Source organism: Pleurodeles waltl, chromosome 11 (assembly GCF_031143425.1).
Source record: "Pleurodeles waltl isolate 20211129_DDA chromosome 11, aPleWal1.hap1.20221129, whole genome shotgun sequence".
Lineage (NCBI taxonomy): Eukaryota > Metazoa > Chordata > Amphibia > Caudata > Salamandridae > Pleurodeles > Pleurodeles waltl.
In genome coordinates, this window is record NC_090450.1 from 99,002,752 (window position 1) to 99,017,705 (window position 14,954).

Genomic DNA, 14,954 nt, shown 5'->3' on the forward strand with positions numbered 1-14,954 from the left:
TGGCACATGAGGGCTCTTCAGTGGTGCCTCCGAAAGCAGTGGTCTCAACACAAAGGAGACCTCCATGGTTCGGTGAGAATCTCCAGAGATGCTGCCACGGATTTGAAATGGTGGATTGCGGACGGCAATCTTACCCAAAGAAGGCTGTTCTTGCATGCTCGGCCTGTGGCCACGGTAATAACGGATGCTTCCACTCTAGGGTGGGGAGCTCATCTGGGGGACCTGGAGATCAAGGGTCTTTGGTCTCCAGTAGAACAGATGTTTCATATAAATCTGTTAGAGTTACGGGCTGTACGTCTGGCTCTCAAGGCCTTCCTCCCATCCCTTCGCGGTCAGTCAGTTCAGGTCCTGACGGACAATACTACCGCAATGTGGTATATAAACAAACAGGGAGGAGTAGGGTCGTACCTTCTCTGCAGAGAAGCTCTTCGGCTATGGTCCTGGGCAAAAGATCATCAGATTTGCTTGGTAGCAAATCATCTGGCCGGAGTCTTGAATGTACGTGCGGACACTCTGTCGCCGTTTCTCGGCTGATCACGAGTGGCGTCTCCATCCGTCTAATCTTCCAGATGTGGGGGTTTCCTCGGATAGATCTGTTTGCCACTCGGGAGAACTCGCACTGCCCGTTATTCTGCAGCCTCCAGTATCTGGGACAAGGAGCATTGGGGGACGCGTTTCAGATGACCTGGTGCGACCAGTTGCTTTACGCGTTTCCCCCATACCCTTGATTCCTCGTGTATTGAGGAAAATTCGCCAAGACCAGGCCCCAGTTATCTTAATAGCTCCGGTTTGGCCGAGGAGGGTATGGTACACAGACCTTCTCCAACTCTCACTGTGCTCTCCGCTCAGTCTCCCTCTCAGGGCAGACCTCTCGCAGTCGCAGGGGCAGGTTTTACACCCCCACCTCCAGAGCCTGCACCTTCATGCCTGGAGATTGAACTGGGCAACTTGAGTTCTTTCTCTCTCCCACCTGATGTAGTGGATGTTATCTTAGCGGCCAGGCGACACTCCACTAAATCTATCTACGCTAATAGGTGGTCTAAATTTGTGGTTTGGTGTGGAGAGAGGCAAATTGATCCCTTACGTGCTCACTTGTCAGATATTTTATCTTTCGCATTGTCTCTGGCACAGAGGGGTTGTGCAGTGGCTACGGTTAAGGGAGACTTGTCTGCCCTATCAGCCTTTCTTTGTCTTCCAGACCAGCCTTCTTTATTCAAATCCCCTATAGTACTTAGATTCTTGAAAGGTCTTGTTAATAAATTCCCTCCTACTCCTTTCATTATGCCTCAGTGGGATTTAAACTTGGTTCTAACTTTTCTTATGGGGTCCCCTTTTGAGCCTATGCATTCTTGCCACATAAGATTATTGGTCCTTAAGACGGTTTTTCTGGTTGCAATTACTTCTGCAAGGAGAGTGAGTGAGTTGCAAGCTCTATCTGTAAAACCCCCTTATACATCTTTTTATGGGGATAAGGTGGTGTTGAGGACCAAGGCTGCTTTCCTACCGAAGGTTGTTTCACCCTTTCATATGGCCCAGGCGATTACTCTTTCCACGTTTTATCCTCCGCGTCATCCTTCAAAGGAAGAAGAGAGACTTCACCGCTTAGATCCAAGGAGAGTGTTAAGCTTTTATATAGATAGAACAAAGGATTTCAGGCTGGAGGATCAGCTCTTCATCGGGTACGTGGGAAAGAGGAGAGGAAAGGCAGTCCACAAGAGAACACTCTCCAGGTGGGTTGTACTTTGCATTAAAATGTGTTACTCTTTAGCAAAGAAAGAACCCCCTGATGGTATAAGAGCTCATTCCACCAGAGCTAAGTCAGCCTCTTCGGCCTTGGCTAGGGGTGTTCCTGTGGTGACATCTGCAAGGCCGCAACTTGGTCATCCCTTCACACTTTTGCGAAGCATTACTGCTTGGACTCTGAGTTCAGAAGGGATGGCCATTTTGCATGGTCAGTGCTGCAGGATTTCTTGGTTTGACCATTCAGGCACCCACCACCGTGTGCGGTACTGCTTTGGGACTCTATTCATTAGGTGAGGAATCCACAGGTAGTTGTATCCATCAGAAGAACGAGTTACTTACCTTCGGTAACGACTTTTCTGGTGCATACATTAGCTACCTGTGGATTCCTCACGGTCCCACCCGCCTCCCCGTTGCCTGTCTGGTCTAACCAAGTAGTTCTTGAGTGCGCTCCTCTTGGTTTTGAGGACTTGTACATATTCTGTATTTATGTTCATATGTATATATAATTGTTCGTATATTCATTTACTTGTTTTGTTTTTAGAAAACAAAAGAAGAAGAAAAGAATTAAGTTCTTAGAATTATGTATTTATATGGTATTTCATTAAATATTGCTATTTGTTCATTTATCTCAATGGCCTATTATTCTCAGGCACGTAAAAAATGTTGGTACTGACGTCGGCGAGGACCTCTTATTGCCTGAATGACATCAGGCGGCGTCGCGTGGGCAATTGTGACGTCCTCGTCGACGTGCAGAAGCTATTCTCCACTGCAGCAAACCATAGACTACTTATGATGTGTTCTCAATACTTTGGATTCAGTGTTGGATCACTGTGTGAATGGCTGTAAGCCTTCTTGGTCTCCTCTAGCCACCTTGTACCAAATTACCAACATTTGGCAAGAGAGGGCTCGGGATCTTCTGTGGGGCCATACAGATGCAAACCCGATCTGCAGCAAACTGTGCTCCCTTGTTCACTCAGACATCATAGTGGTGTCAGATGTCACTGTAGAGTTGGAGGGGACCATATGTGGGAAGTGGCGATCAGAAGCTTCTAGTCCTAGCGAAGGGTAAACTCCACATCTGTCTTCTGAAGCTTTAGGCGGTCTGTTTGGCTTTGGCAGCCTTCCTACCATCTATCAAAGGAATGTTGGAGATTGCCTTGTGAACAACACTATTGCAAATGTGCCAATAGACCACATTCAGGCAAGGAGACTCATTTTTTTGAAGCTTGGTTTAATTTTAGTTGTCTCCCACCTGTATAGCATCAATGGAGAAAAAACCTTCCAGCCCCACCCCCAACCCCCTCCCCCCAGGTTTTTCCATTTGTACCGTGAAGGGTTTTCTGTCTGCTCTTTGCCTTTTTGTGTTCTCCAGACTAACCTTCCTTGTTTATCTCTCTGGCTGTGATGCATTTTAATAAATGTTCAACAGATGTTTCCTGGTTTGTGTTGCCTCAGTAGGATCTGAATCTGATCTTGACATTTCTATTTTGCATGCCTTTTGAGCCTTTGCACATCTACTCCTTAAGTCTTTTAATAGTAAACAGTTTTTTTTATTCACATCGCACTGGCAAATGGCATGAGGCTTTTGGTCCAGTTGCCCTACACCACATTCTTTCCGAACAAATTAGTGCTTAGGGCCCAGGCTGTCTTCTACCATGGACAGGACTTCCATTTACGTTGTTCAGTCACTCATCACTCTGGAGTGTTTTGCCCTGCATCGTCCCTCTAAGGAGGAATTGGAGCTTCATCGACTGGACCCCAAGAGGGTGTTGTGCTTTTACATCGACCACACAAAGGAACATTGTGTGAATGATCAGCTCTTTGTGGCATTTTCTGGTACCAAAGAAGACCCTGTTGAGGTTAAAAGATCTGTTACAAACTGGCTAGAAACCAGCCCCTGATGGCTTACCCAGTATGCTAGGCTATTTTACCTAGCATGTTCACTTTGTTCTTCAAAAAAAGTCAGGTTGACAATGTGGCAGTTTCCGGAGCTGGTGGAGCACAGTTAACCTACTGAAAGATCTTGAAGTGTGCTTTTGTGCAGTTGTATACCTCAACCACACAGTACAAAGCTTAGCCATGTTGGCCCCTTCCTTATCGCTGGATTACTTCACATTTATCTGTCTATGCAACACTGGACCCCCTCAATGACGCATTAGTTTGCTTATGACTGCAGTTATTCAGAGTTCTGACGACTCGAAGTAATCCTATGCCATAAATCTGAGAAAACTGTTTTACTGATGGCCTTTGTCTGATAGCTTTTTTGCCCTAGAAAAAAGAAAAGGTACGTTACACTCACTGATAATTTCTTGGTTGATTTCACATTTTTCATTAAGAATTTCTTCCAAAGGTGGGATTCAGATTTTGAAGAGTAAACCTTATTGTAGATTCAAGTGCAGTCCATTATTCCACCATCCAGTGGTTGGATCTGGCAAGTTTCCCAATGTTCCCTTTTTTTTTCTTTTCTTTCTTTCTAGGTGTTGACCAGAGCTGTCATCATGACCCACTATAATGTTTAATGTAAGCCCAGAGTGCCCCAGCGTGTAGAAACCTTTTTTCAGATTATTTTTTTCGTTCTTGGGTTTAGAGGCAGCACTGAATGCTTTTTGTCAGTTTCAATGCACTTCGAATTGGTAGATCCAGATATTGTTACCATGCGCACCGCACTGTCTAACTGGGGTCATGAAATAACACCTGAAAAAATTTCTAATATTAGCATGTAAGATATTGGAGTTACGAGCGCTACAGCTGGAAAAAATATTTGTCTCACCATATATCGACTTTGTGGAAGACTCGCTGGGCAAGCCAGATGCATTTAGTTGCTGCCACTCAGTCTACACACAGTGAGACATAAGCTGTGGAGACATAGGGTGCAGGACCCTGTCCTGCTGCTGGTACAGAAGATCCTTCTGAAGCCGAAGTCTGACGGGAAGACAGATACTGAGGCCTAGGAGGTATGGGTACCACATCTCCTGGCTAGTCCAGGGCTAGGAGAATGATGGGCGTATGGTCTGTCTTAAAGCTCTTCAGAACCAGAGTTAGGAGAAAGAGTTGGAAATATACACAGGAGTCAGTCCATTCATTCCAGTCAGAATGGGGAGAACCATGAAAAATACCGGCACCGTGCCTTTAAGACCCTGAGCACCTCCAGTATCCCACCATGCCTCATGGGTGAAGGAGAGGTGACAGTTGGTTCACAGTTAGGTCAGTTCTTTTTTCCGGCTTCTTCTGAGAGGATCCTGGAGCATTGAGCTCTCAGTTTTTCTGAGTATTTTTCTCAGAAAAATACTTCAGAACAGCTTTTTTTCTGCTTTCACTCGACATTTATCACCTTTGTCTGAGTCAAGACACTTTTTTTTCTGACTGAAAAATGCCTTCTCTTTTTGTGAAGTGCCCTTCCTGTGGGAAGAAGGCCCAGTCAGATCCACACACTCTCTGCATTGTGTGTTTGCCTCAGAGTCACTGCCCTGACACTTGCAGACACTGCAAGAACATGTCAACAAGGACTCTGAAGGACAGGGAGAAGATCAGACTTCATGGTCTTCATGAGAGGCAGAAGACATCGTCCTCTTCGCTTCCCAGGCAGCCATCAAGCCAGTCTCAGGAGAGACAGGCTAGATCGACGTCAGCAGGTAGGAAGGTACCTGTTTGTTCCCCGTCGACGTCATCGCTGCCACTGCCACACCGCCATAGATCGCCGGCGACGCGACCGACGTCGAAGGATACGACGTTGAAGGGACATGGCCACCACAGGGGCAAATCTCTGTCGACGGCAACCCACCGATCGACGTCGAGCCAGCATCGGTGTGCTCATTCGCCGTCAAAGGCCTCTCACCCCTCGACGGCATGGAAACCAATGTCGAAATCGCCTCAGCGGCGAGAGCGGAGACATCCACCGCCGACTGCACATCTCTTGACGGCGAGGCACATGACGTCGAGCAGGTCGCAGTCAAGGGATCGCCGGTCACCGTCAAGGCATTCGACGTTGAGGCCAGAACAACCCACGTCACTCCCTTCGACGTCGTTGCAGCTGTCTACGTCGACATAGGTTTTACCTGTCTCGGAAGAGCGTCGGCTTCCGCCGGCGGATAAGGCCACTCCAACATCTCTGGTGGTCTCCATAAGGAGTGGTTCATCTGGGCGGTCGAGAGCTGCATCGTCTGGGCATGTCTCGCCCATCAACTTGTCGCCGAGGTGGTTGGAGAGCCTTAATAGAACGACTGCCTCCCCAGACTCGCAGTACTCAAGGATACTCTCAGCCTCTCTCCCGAGAACACCATCGCCAACAGCGCGGGCAGGACGGGCTCGTTCTGCGTCTCACCAGTCGCCCACGAGGCCTCGACGCGCTGCTACAGCATCTCGGAGCAGGTCACGATCCCAGAGACAATCTAGATCACGGTCACACCATCGTAGAAGGTCTCCTTCTTGGTCATCATCTGGGTCCTCAGTAAGAGAGTACTCTCCGACCTTAACGGATTCTCCACCAGCTAGAGTTTCCCCGGTGGACGATATCACTACCTTTAACGAGGTGCTTCTCAGGGAGGCACAAAAACTAAATTTAAAGGTCCCGGAACCTTCGACCTCCTCATCCGTGATCTTTGAAACCCTGCAACATAGAGCGGTTTCAAAGAAATTGCTGCCGCTAGTGCCTGGTCTTCTAAAACCAACCATGGACACCTTTTTAGCACCAGCCACCCTCAGATCAGCTCCTGCTAGGATCTTGAAGAAATATAAGGCACCTGAGCAAGATCCTTTGTTTCTCAGGACTGATCCACCGCCGGACTCAGTCATATTGGCCGCAGCCCGGAAGACGCACTCGTGGCATCATCCTCCACGGTTCCACCGGATAAAGAGAGTAGGCACCTGGACTCTCTGGGGAGGAAGATGTGTGGCACGGCGGCTTCCATGATGGTTGCCAGCGCTTCCGCACTCCTAGGCAGATATGACCGCTCACTCTGGGACTCACTGAGCAGGTTCACAGAGAAATTGCCTAGGGAGGACAGGCAGGATTTTCAGGAGATCCTTCAGGAGGGGTGTCTGGTCTCCAATCAGGTCATCAGTGCAGCAGCAGATGGGGCAGACTTAGCTGCACACGTTATGCGCATGGGGTCTGTGCAAGAAAGTCTTCCTGGCTGAGACTAACAGGATTGAAGCAGGAGGCGCAGCAGCATATCCTAAACCTTCCGTTCAACGGAAACTCGCTTTTTGGTACACATACAGATGAGGAGATGGCGCGTATGAAGACGGAAGTGGACACCATGAGAGCAGTGGGCCTAGAGAGAAAAATGGACTTCAGGCGAAGGTATAGACCTTATGACAGGCGCCCTTTTCAGCAGAGGGTTCAAACCCCTCATTGGTCCCAGAGGCCACAACAGAGACAAGGGTGCCCACTTTTCCAATCTTGCAAGACCACGAGAGACCGAGGGTCCAGCAGAACACAGCAGTCCACACCCAAAGCTCCGGCAAAGCAATGAGGACTCGCTTCCCTTAACACCGTGCACCACTCCGGTGGGGTGAAGTATCACAGCGTTCATTCACGAGTGGCGTGCAATAACAAAAGACAATTGGGTGCTCATCATTGTAGAGAATGGGTACTCTCTTCTTTTCCGCCAGCCTCCTCCTCACTTGCCACCAACCAAATGCAATCCGGCTCACATGAGCCTATTACGCAAAGAGGCTCACGCCCTTTTACGGAAAATGGCAATAGAAAAAATCCCAGTCGCGCACAGAGGGAAGGGAGTATACTCCTGCTATTTTCTGGTAGCAAAAAAGGGTCAAGAAGGAGCTTTCAGACCAATTCTGGACTTACGACTACTGAACAAGTACATAAAAAAGCAAAAGTTCAGGATGCTGGCTCTCCACCAGATTTTCCCTCAGCTACATCGAGGAGACTGGATGTGCTCCATAGACCTGCAAGACGCGTACTTTCATATCCCGATCATTCCCAAACATCGGAAATTCCTACGCTTCCGGATAGCTTCCCAGCACTATCAGTTCAAAGTGCTTCTATTCGGCCTGAAATCTGCCCCTCGCGTTTTCTCAAAATGCGTAGCAGTGGTAGCGGCACATCTAAGAAAGCAAAAAATCTTAATTTACCCATACCTAGACGACTGGCTACTGAAAGCCTCCTCTCCGGAGCAGGCAAGAAGCCATCGAGACATTGTGCTCAGTGTTTTCAGGTCTCTAGGTCTACAGGTCAACTACCAAGAGTCCACCCTGATTCCAATGCAAAATCTCCACTACCTGGGAGCAGTACTGGATACAGAGCTCGAAAGAGTGTATCCTTCGGAGGAGCGACTATTATCAGTAGAGAGAAAGTGTCAAGACCTTCTGAAGTCCGAAGCACCTACGGCCCGTCAGGTGACATCTCTACTGGGCTCCATGGCCTCGTGCATTTTCACTGTCCCGAATGCCAGGCTACATATGAGGCCTCTTCAAGAGGCGCTGGAAAACAACTGGAACCAGAGCACAGGCCGCTGGGAGGACAGAGTGCGTCTTCCGATAGGAGCACGACAATCTTTACAATGGTGGATGCACAGACCTCACTTGTCAGTAGGAGCTCCTTTTCACCAGTTAATCCCAACCGACACTCTGGTAACGGATGTGTCGCTTCAGGGATGGGGAGCTCATCTGGGTTCTGTTCAAGCTCAGGGCCTGTGGTCCGACAACGAAAGAGAGTACCACATCAACCTGCTGGAGCTCAGAGCAGTCCATCTGGCTCTCAAGTCTTTTGCTCCATCGATTCAGGGGAAATCTCTTCTAGTGCAAACGGACAATACCACGACCATGTATTATCTGAACAGACAAGGCGGAACGAGATCCCTGCCCCTATCTCGGGAGTCTCAGGCCATCTGGCATTGGCTCTTAGCGAGAGGAATGTCGCTTACAGCAGTTCACCTACCAGGGCAACAAAATGTGGAGGCGGACTTCCTGAGCAGAAATCTCGGACGCCCACGATTGGGTCCTTCACGACGAGGTCGTCGAAGACATCTTCGCTCAATGGGGTTGGCCTCAATTGGATCTCTTCGCAAACGAGGTAAACAGGAAATGCCCAGACTTCGCGTCTAGGTTCTACCGTCCGGGATCTCGAGGGAATGCCCTGTTGATCGACTGGTCAGGGATATTTCTCTATGCTTTTCCACCAATCCCCCTCATACCTGCGGTGATCAACAAACTCTACAGATCCAGCACCAGAATGATTCTCATAGCTCTGCAGTGGCCTCGTCAGTTCTGGTACACAGATCTCCTCAACCTATTGGAACAACCTCACAGGAGGCTGCCGTGCAGACCGGATCTCCTTTGCAGGCTGGGAGGCAGGATACTTCACCCCAACCTTCCCTCTCTGAGCTTGACGGCATGGCTCCTGAATTCCTGCAGTATGGGCACCTAGGGCTCTTGCAGGAGTGCATGAGCATCTTAAAGGAGTCCAGACGACCTTCCATGCGGCGTTCTTACGCGTTCAAGTGGAAGAGGTTCTACATATGGTGTCGTCAGCAAGGTCAGAATCCTATACTGGCTCAGGAGGAGGTCATACTGTTGTACCTACTCCATTTTGCAAAATCGGGTCTGCAAGTGTCATCTATTAAGGTACATTTATCTGCCATTACAGCCTATCGTAAGTCACCTTCTCAGGAATCCTTTTTTACAAGACCAGTAGTCAAGGATTTCTTAGAAGGTTTGAAAAAAGTTTTTCCACCCATTCGGAAACCCTCCCCTCCATGGGAGCTGAACATAGTAATATCGAAACTTATGGGCCCTCCTTTCGAACCTATACACAAAGCCTCTTTGCAACACCTTACGTGGAAGACGGCTTTTATGGTAGCTATTACTTCCGCAAGGAGGGTTAGTGAAATTCAGGCTTTGTCCTCCAAAGAGCCATACACAGTCTTCCACGAGAATAGAGTGGTTCTACGAACTCATCCATCATTCTTACCAAAGGTGGTGTCAGATTTTCACATCAATCAGACTATTTCACTACCAACTTTTTTCCCCAATCCGGATACTCCGGCGGAGATAGCTTTGCACTCCCTAGATTTGAAAAGAGTGCTGAAATTTTACTTGGACAAAACCAAACTAATTAGACAATCTAACCACTTATTTGTAAATTACGGTCATTTGAGAACAGGCGAGGCGGCCTCAAAAACGAACCATATCTAGATGGATAGCTTCATGTATTGTTACTGCATATCAATTGGCTAATAAACATCTACTTGCTAGGCCTAAGGCGCATTCGACAAGAGGAAAGGCAGCTACGGCTGCCCTCCTTAATAATGTTCCAATCTCTGAAATTTGTAAGGCTGCTACATGGAAGTCTGTACATACATTTACTAGGCATTACTGTTTGGACTCAGATGCCAGAGCAGACGCCCAAGTTGGGCAAGCATCTCTGAGAAATTTGTTTGCATGTTACATATCTGTTCCTGCACTTCTATTAGACAGTTCGCAGAGTTAAGGGATGGGCTTGCTAATCTATTCAATGTTTATGACTATTGATGAGGATCACCTGGAAGAGAAGGATAAGTTACTTACCTGTAAATCCTAGTTCTCTTCCAGGGGTATCCTCATCAAAGTCATAAACAACCCACCCTCCTCCCCGGACGCAAGTCTCCTAGAAGTGCAGGACACACTATCTTTCGGATCTGCTGCACAGCTTGTCACCGTAAAAAAGTACTGACCTAACTGTGAACCAACTGTCACCTCTCCTTCACCCCTGAGGCATGGTGGGATACTGGAGGTGCTCAGGGTCTTAAAGGCACGGTGCCAGAATTTTTCATGGTTCTCCTGTGTTAACCTGCATGCAGCCTATTGGCTAAGAATGCTCCATTGTTTTCAATGTAGTTATTTTTTTTTTCTCTTTTTCTCTGATGTTGCTACTGCTTCTTTCCCTAGGACCAGTTATGGGGCTTTGGAAAGTGTTTTTTCTCAGAATGTAATTTGGAAAAGGACGGTTTAAAAAAAAAAAAAAAAACTCCATAGAAATAAAGCATTTTAACCTGTTTATGATTATAGTCTGCATTGCTGTTTTACACACGTATATATATGAGTTTAGTATGAAAATTTGTCTACTAAAAATGCTATATATATATATATATATATATATATTTTTTATTTTTTTATTTCGTGCATATTTCATACTTTATATGTGTGTATTTTATATATGATCCGGGGTCCCGGCACGAGGGCGGGAATATTCAATGTTTACGACTTTGATGAGGATACCCCTGGAAGAGAACTAGGATTTACAGGTAAGTAATTTATCCATCTAGTCTTGTGCTGGGATATTCTTAAGGTTAGGGATATGCTGTTAACGTCTACTGGAAAGTTTGCTAGTTTGCTAGCTAAGGTAAGTGTTTCTGGTTGGCTAGGGTATGCACCTCAGCCAGGCAGAACCCACCCACTCTAGTCAGGGCAAAGGAGTTACATGTCCAAGATAACCCCTGCTTACCCCCTTGGTAGCTTGGCACGAGCAGTCAGGCCTATCCCAGAGGCAATGTTACAACACACGTGACGCACTATCCCCACCACAAAGGAAACACAACACCAGATTATATGAAAATATGCTGTATTGCACACAACGCAGTTATTAGACCAAACATCACACGTTAGTACTATCCTGCCACTGTAGCAGTTGTCAGAACATTACACATTAGTTACTCTGCAAACTAGTAGTAGTCACAAATAACACATAGGTTACTCAGTGTTCTGCAACTTAAGCAGTAGTCAGGAAACACGTTATTACACCAAGGCACTTGTCATAAGAATATCATGAATGCCCATAGTAGGAACATTAGAAAACATATGGCAAGTCATAAAAAATACATATTAGCAAATCATGTCCATGAAAGGAACATTTGCATACATACATAATCATCATCAAGCAGGTAGGCAATATATGTCAGAACTGAGAATATATCTTATTTCTCCTGTGCCTAGAAGATGAGAAAATGGCCCCCCCAGCGATCCTCTGTGCAAAAACGGGGGCCTCCCATATCCTTAGACCAGAGGAGGGTGGCACGCACCTCCTCTCTTTTGTGGACGGGCCCCTCCGGGGACCCATGATCACTAGGGGCCCCGGGCCTCAACCGGCCCTCACGAGGGGGGGCCAACGTCCTCGAGACAAGGTGAGAAGGAGGGAGACAAAAAGGAATAGCGATTTTCACAGTGCGAAACACCAGCAGGAGGAAGCGTGTTCCAGCGCTAAGGAAATCCTCTCAGGAGCGCTTTCCCAAGCGCTTAGCTCTTCAACAAGGTGAAGCACCCCTCATGCTTCAGGGTGAAATGCAGGGGTCAGGGGCCACAGCACCCTGCCCCTGGGGAGCCAAGTTACAAGGAAAGCCCACAGGTGGAGGCCAGCTCAAGGAGTATGCAGCAAGTGGAAAGTCCTCTTCAGTGACCAAGCAGGTCACAGGTCAGCACAGCAGCAGTAGTCCATGGCGGTTCCTGGTGAGTTCTTCCAGCATTTCTGTGTCCAGTTCAAAGGTGATTAAGAGTCTCCAAATTGTGTGGAAAATTCCCCTGTACTTATACTCAGTCCTTACAATATTTTGCAATGGTAGGGAGAGGAGGTTCCAGCCAGTTACATCTGGTTCTGGGAGTACCCCCTCTCTCCTTCAGCACAGGCTCCAAACATCAGTGGGGGATAACGACCCTATTGTGTGAGGCCAGGGCACAGCCTTTACAAATGTAGGTGTTGCCCCACCTCTCCCTTTTCTCAGCCCAGAAAGACTATTCAGTATGCAGATGCATCTCTGTGACACCCCCCACCCTCCCTGTGTACAGGATGTCTGAAAAGTATGCAAGCACAAAGCCCCAACTGTCACTCTGCCCAGATGTGGATTGGAGTCAGGCTGCAAAACACCAGAGTCATAAGCACCGATAAATGCGCACTTTCTAGAAGTGGCATTTCTGTGATAGTAATAAACAATACACCCACACCAGTAAGCAGCATTTATTAGCACCATCATAACCATACCAAACAAGCCTACGCTACCCCTCATAAATCAGACAATACCCCTTACACATAAGGCAGGGCATTTCAATGCAATCCTATGAGAAGGCAGCATTCACAGCAGTGAGACACTAAGTTAGGCTGTTGGGCACTACCAGGACAGGCCACGCAACCTGGCACATGTCCTGCCTTCTACATATATGGCACCCTACCCATAGGGCTAGCTAGGTCGTCCTTTAGGGGGTGACTTACATGTAGTAAAAGGGGAGTTCTGGGCCTGGCAAGTAAATTTAGATGCCAGGTCCCTGTGGCAGAAAACTGCGCACACAGGCCCTGTGCTAGCAGGCCTGAGACAGGTTTGAAAGTCTACTTCAGTGGGTGGTGCAAGCAGAGCTGCAGGCCCACTAGTAGTATTTAATTCACAGGCCCTGGGTATAGAGATACCACTGTACAAGGGACTTACAGGTAAATTAAATATGTCAATTAGGTATAAGCCAATCATACCAACTTTAGATGGGAGAGCACCTGCACTTTAGCACTGGTCAGCAGTGATAAAGTGCTCAGAGTCCTAGAGCCAACAGCGAGAGGTCACAAAAATCAGGAGGAAGGAGGCAAAAAAAATGGGGATGACCCTGCGTAAGGAAAAAAGTCCAACAGTAAGTAACTTGTTTCTTACTTCTGCAAACATCAGGAAGTGAATGGCAACAAACATATGTGGCAGCAAGTGATATAACGTTCCAAACTATGCAGTAATCACTGAAAACTACAGGTCATCCTACTAGTCAGTTCTTCACAACACCCTGAGTATTTTTGCTAGAATATTTACCAAGAGACTCCGTGCTAGGTTGTAGCTTGTGCTATTGCTTATGGCCTTCTATTTACTGGGATCCCTGCATTGGAGCACTTTCTCAGCAGAATATGCTAATCTTCAAGAGCGTTCTCAAGGATCACCTAAAGGTAATGAATTTTAGTTACCAATCAAACCTCTCCTTCCCACTCTAGCTGTGTAAAGATGTTTATAATTATCATATCTGTGTTAAAATCATTAACCACCCATCAATTTCATAACCCGATCTTTGTTTCTATTCAAAATTATTATTAGATATGTACCATGGAATTGTTACTGTGTACATCATTTGTTGTTGAAATGTAATCTATGCTATTGCATTATGCAATTTAAACCTTAACAAATCTGATCAGGTGGTTGCACTTTGTGACCATATTATTGTTTTTGTTAATGCCAGCAAATTGTCATGTTCCAGACTGGATGGGAAGAATGGAAATTATCATTAAATAATCACCGTTTGTATTATTTTTTCCTTAAGTTGTGAAGGTGTTCTTGTTGTCTAAGCAACATTTTTCATAAGGTTTAATCTGCGGATAAAATAGTTGTGAAGACAACTGCATTTATTGTTTTCCTTTCTTTTTCATAACAGGGCAATAAACGTGTTTGTTAGTGCCAACCGACTAATTCATCAAACCAACTTGATACTCCAGACCTTCAAAACTGTGGCCTGAACATCTGTACATGAAAAAAAGCTGTAATTTTCAATAGTCAAAAGAACTACCTTCATCTGTAAATTTTAAAGCTTGGACTGTATAAATTATCAGTCCCTTTTGAGGGACAAAATGCAGAATGTTGAATGGGATTATTGCCAGCTTACACCATATTTTTGTAAGACTTATTGTAGCTTAATCATAATCTCACTATGAAGATTTTGCATCACTTTTTGCTATTATCATTCTTTTCAGAATTATAAGCCAAAAGAATTTACGCCTTAATGTGTCATTATGTAACATTCCTTATAAAAAGTGTAAATATTGGTGTTTTGTTTCTGACATTTTAACTTGAAAGCAAAGAGCTGCAAGATTATGTATTTAACAATATTTGGTGGCAAATATTCAATAAATAGTTTACATCTGTTAAATCAGCTTTTTTTTTCCAAATGTTTTTGGGGTTTTACACGTGCAGCACAAAGGGTACATACAGAAAGAGGGAACTGTTATAAAATACAACAAATTAAATTCCATTGTCAAATATGTGAACAGTGTATCAAGGTTCTGTAAAGTTAAGGAAAACACTGTAAGAATTAAAAGGGACACACATATACGTCTTAAGAGAGAATTACATTAATTAGAACTGTTAAAACTAAGTTAATGCTGCTGTAATTTGTTGTGATATGCAGTATGTAAAATTTACACCTAATTTATTATTAAACAAAAGGGCTCTAGTTTCCTAACTTTAATATAGGTCGCACAAGTT

The 14,954-nt window shown here is 46.1% G+C and overlaps 1 protein-coding gene across 1 annotated transcript in view; it reads left to right on the plus strand.

The window, feature by feature from the left end:
* The window catches only part of PDCD10 (programmed cell death 10), a 212,097-nt gene extending 197,478 nt beyond the window's left edge, over window positions 1-14,619 (plus strand). Inside the window, exon 8 of the mRNA XM_069213217.1 lies at window positions 14,128-14,619. Coding sequence (XP_069069318.1) covers window positions 14,128-14,209 — 82 coding nt within the window. The 3' untranslated portion in view covers window positions 14,210-14,619. The remainder of the gene's footprint in view (window positions 1-14,127) is intronic.
* The last annotated feature ends 335 nt before the right edge of the window (window positions 14,620-14,954 follow it).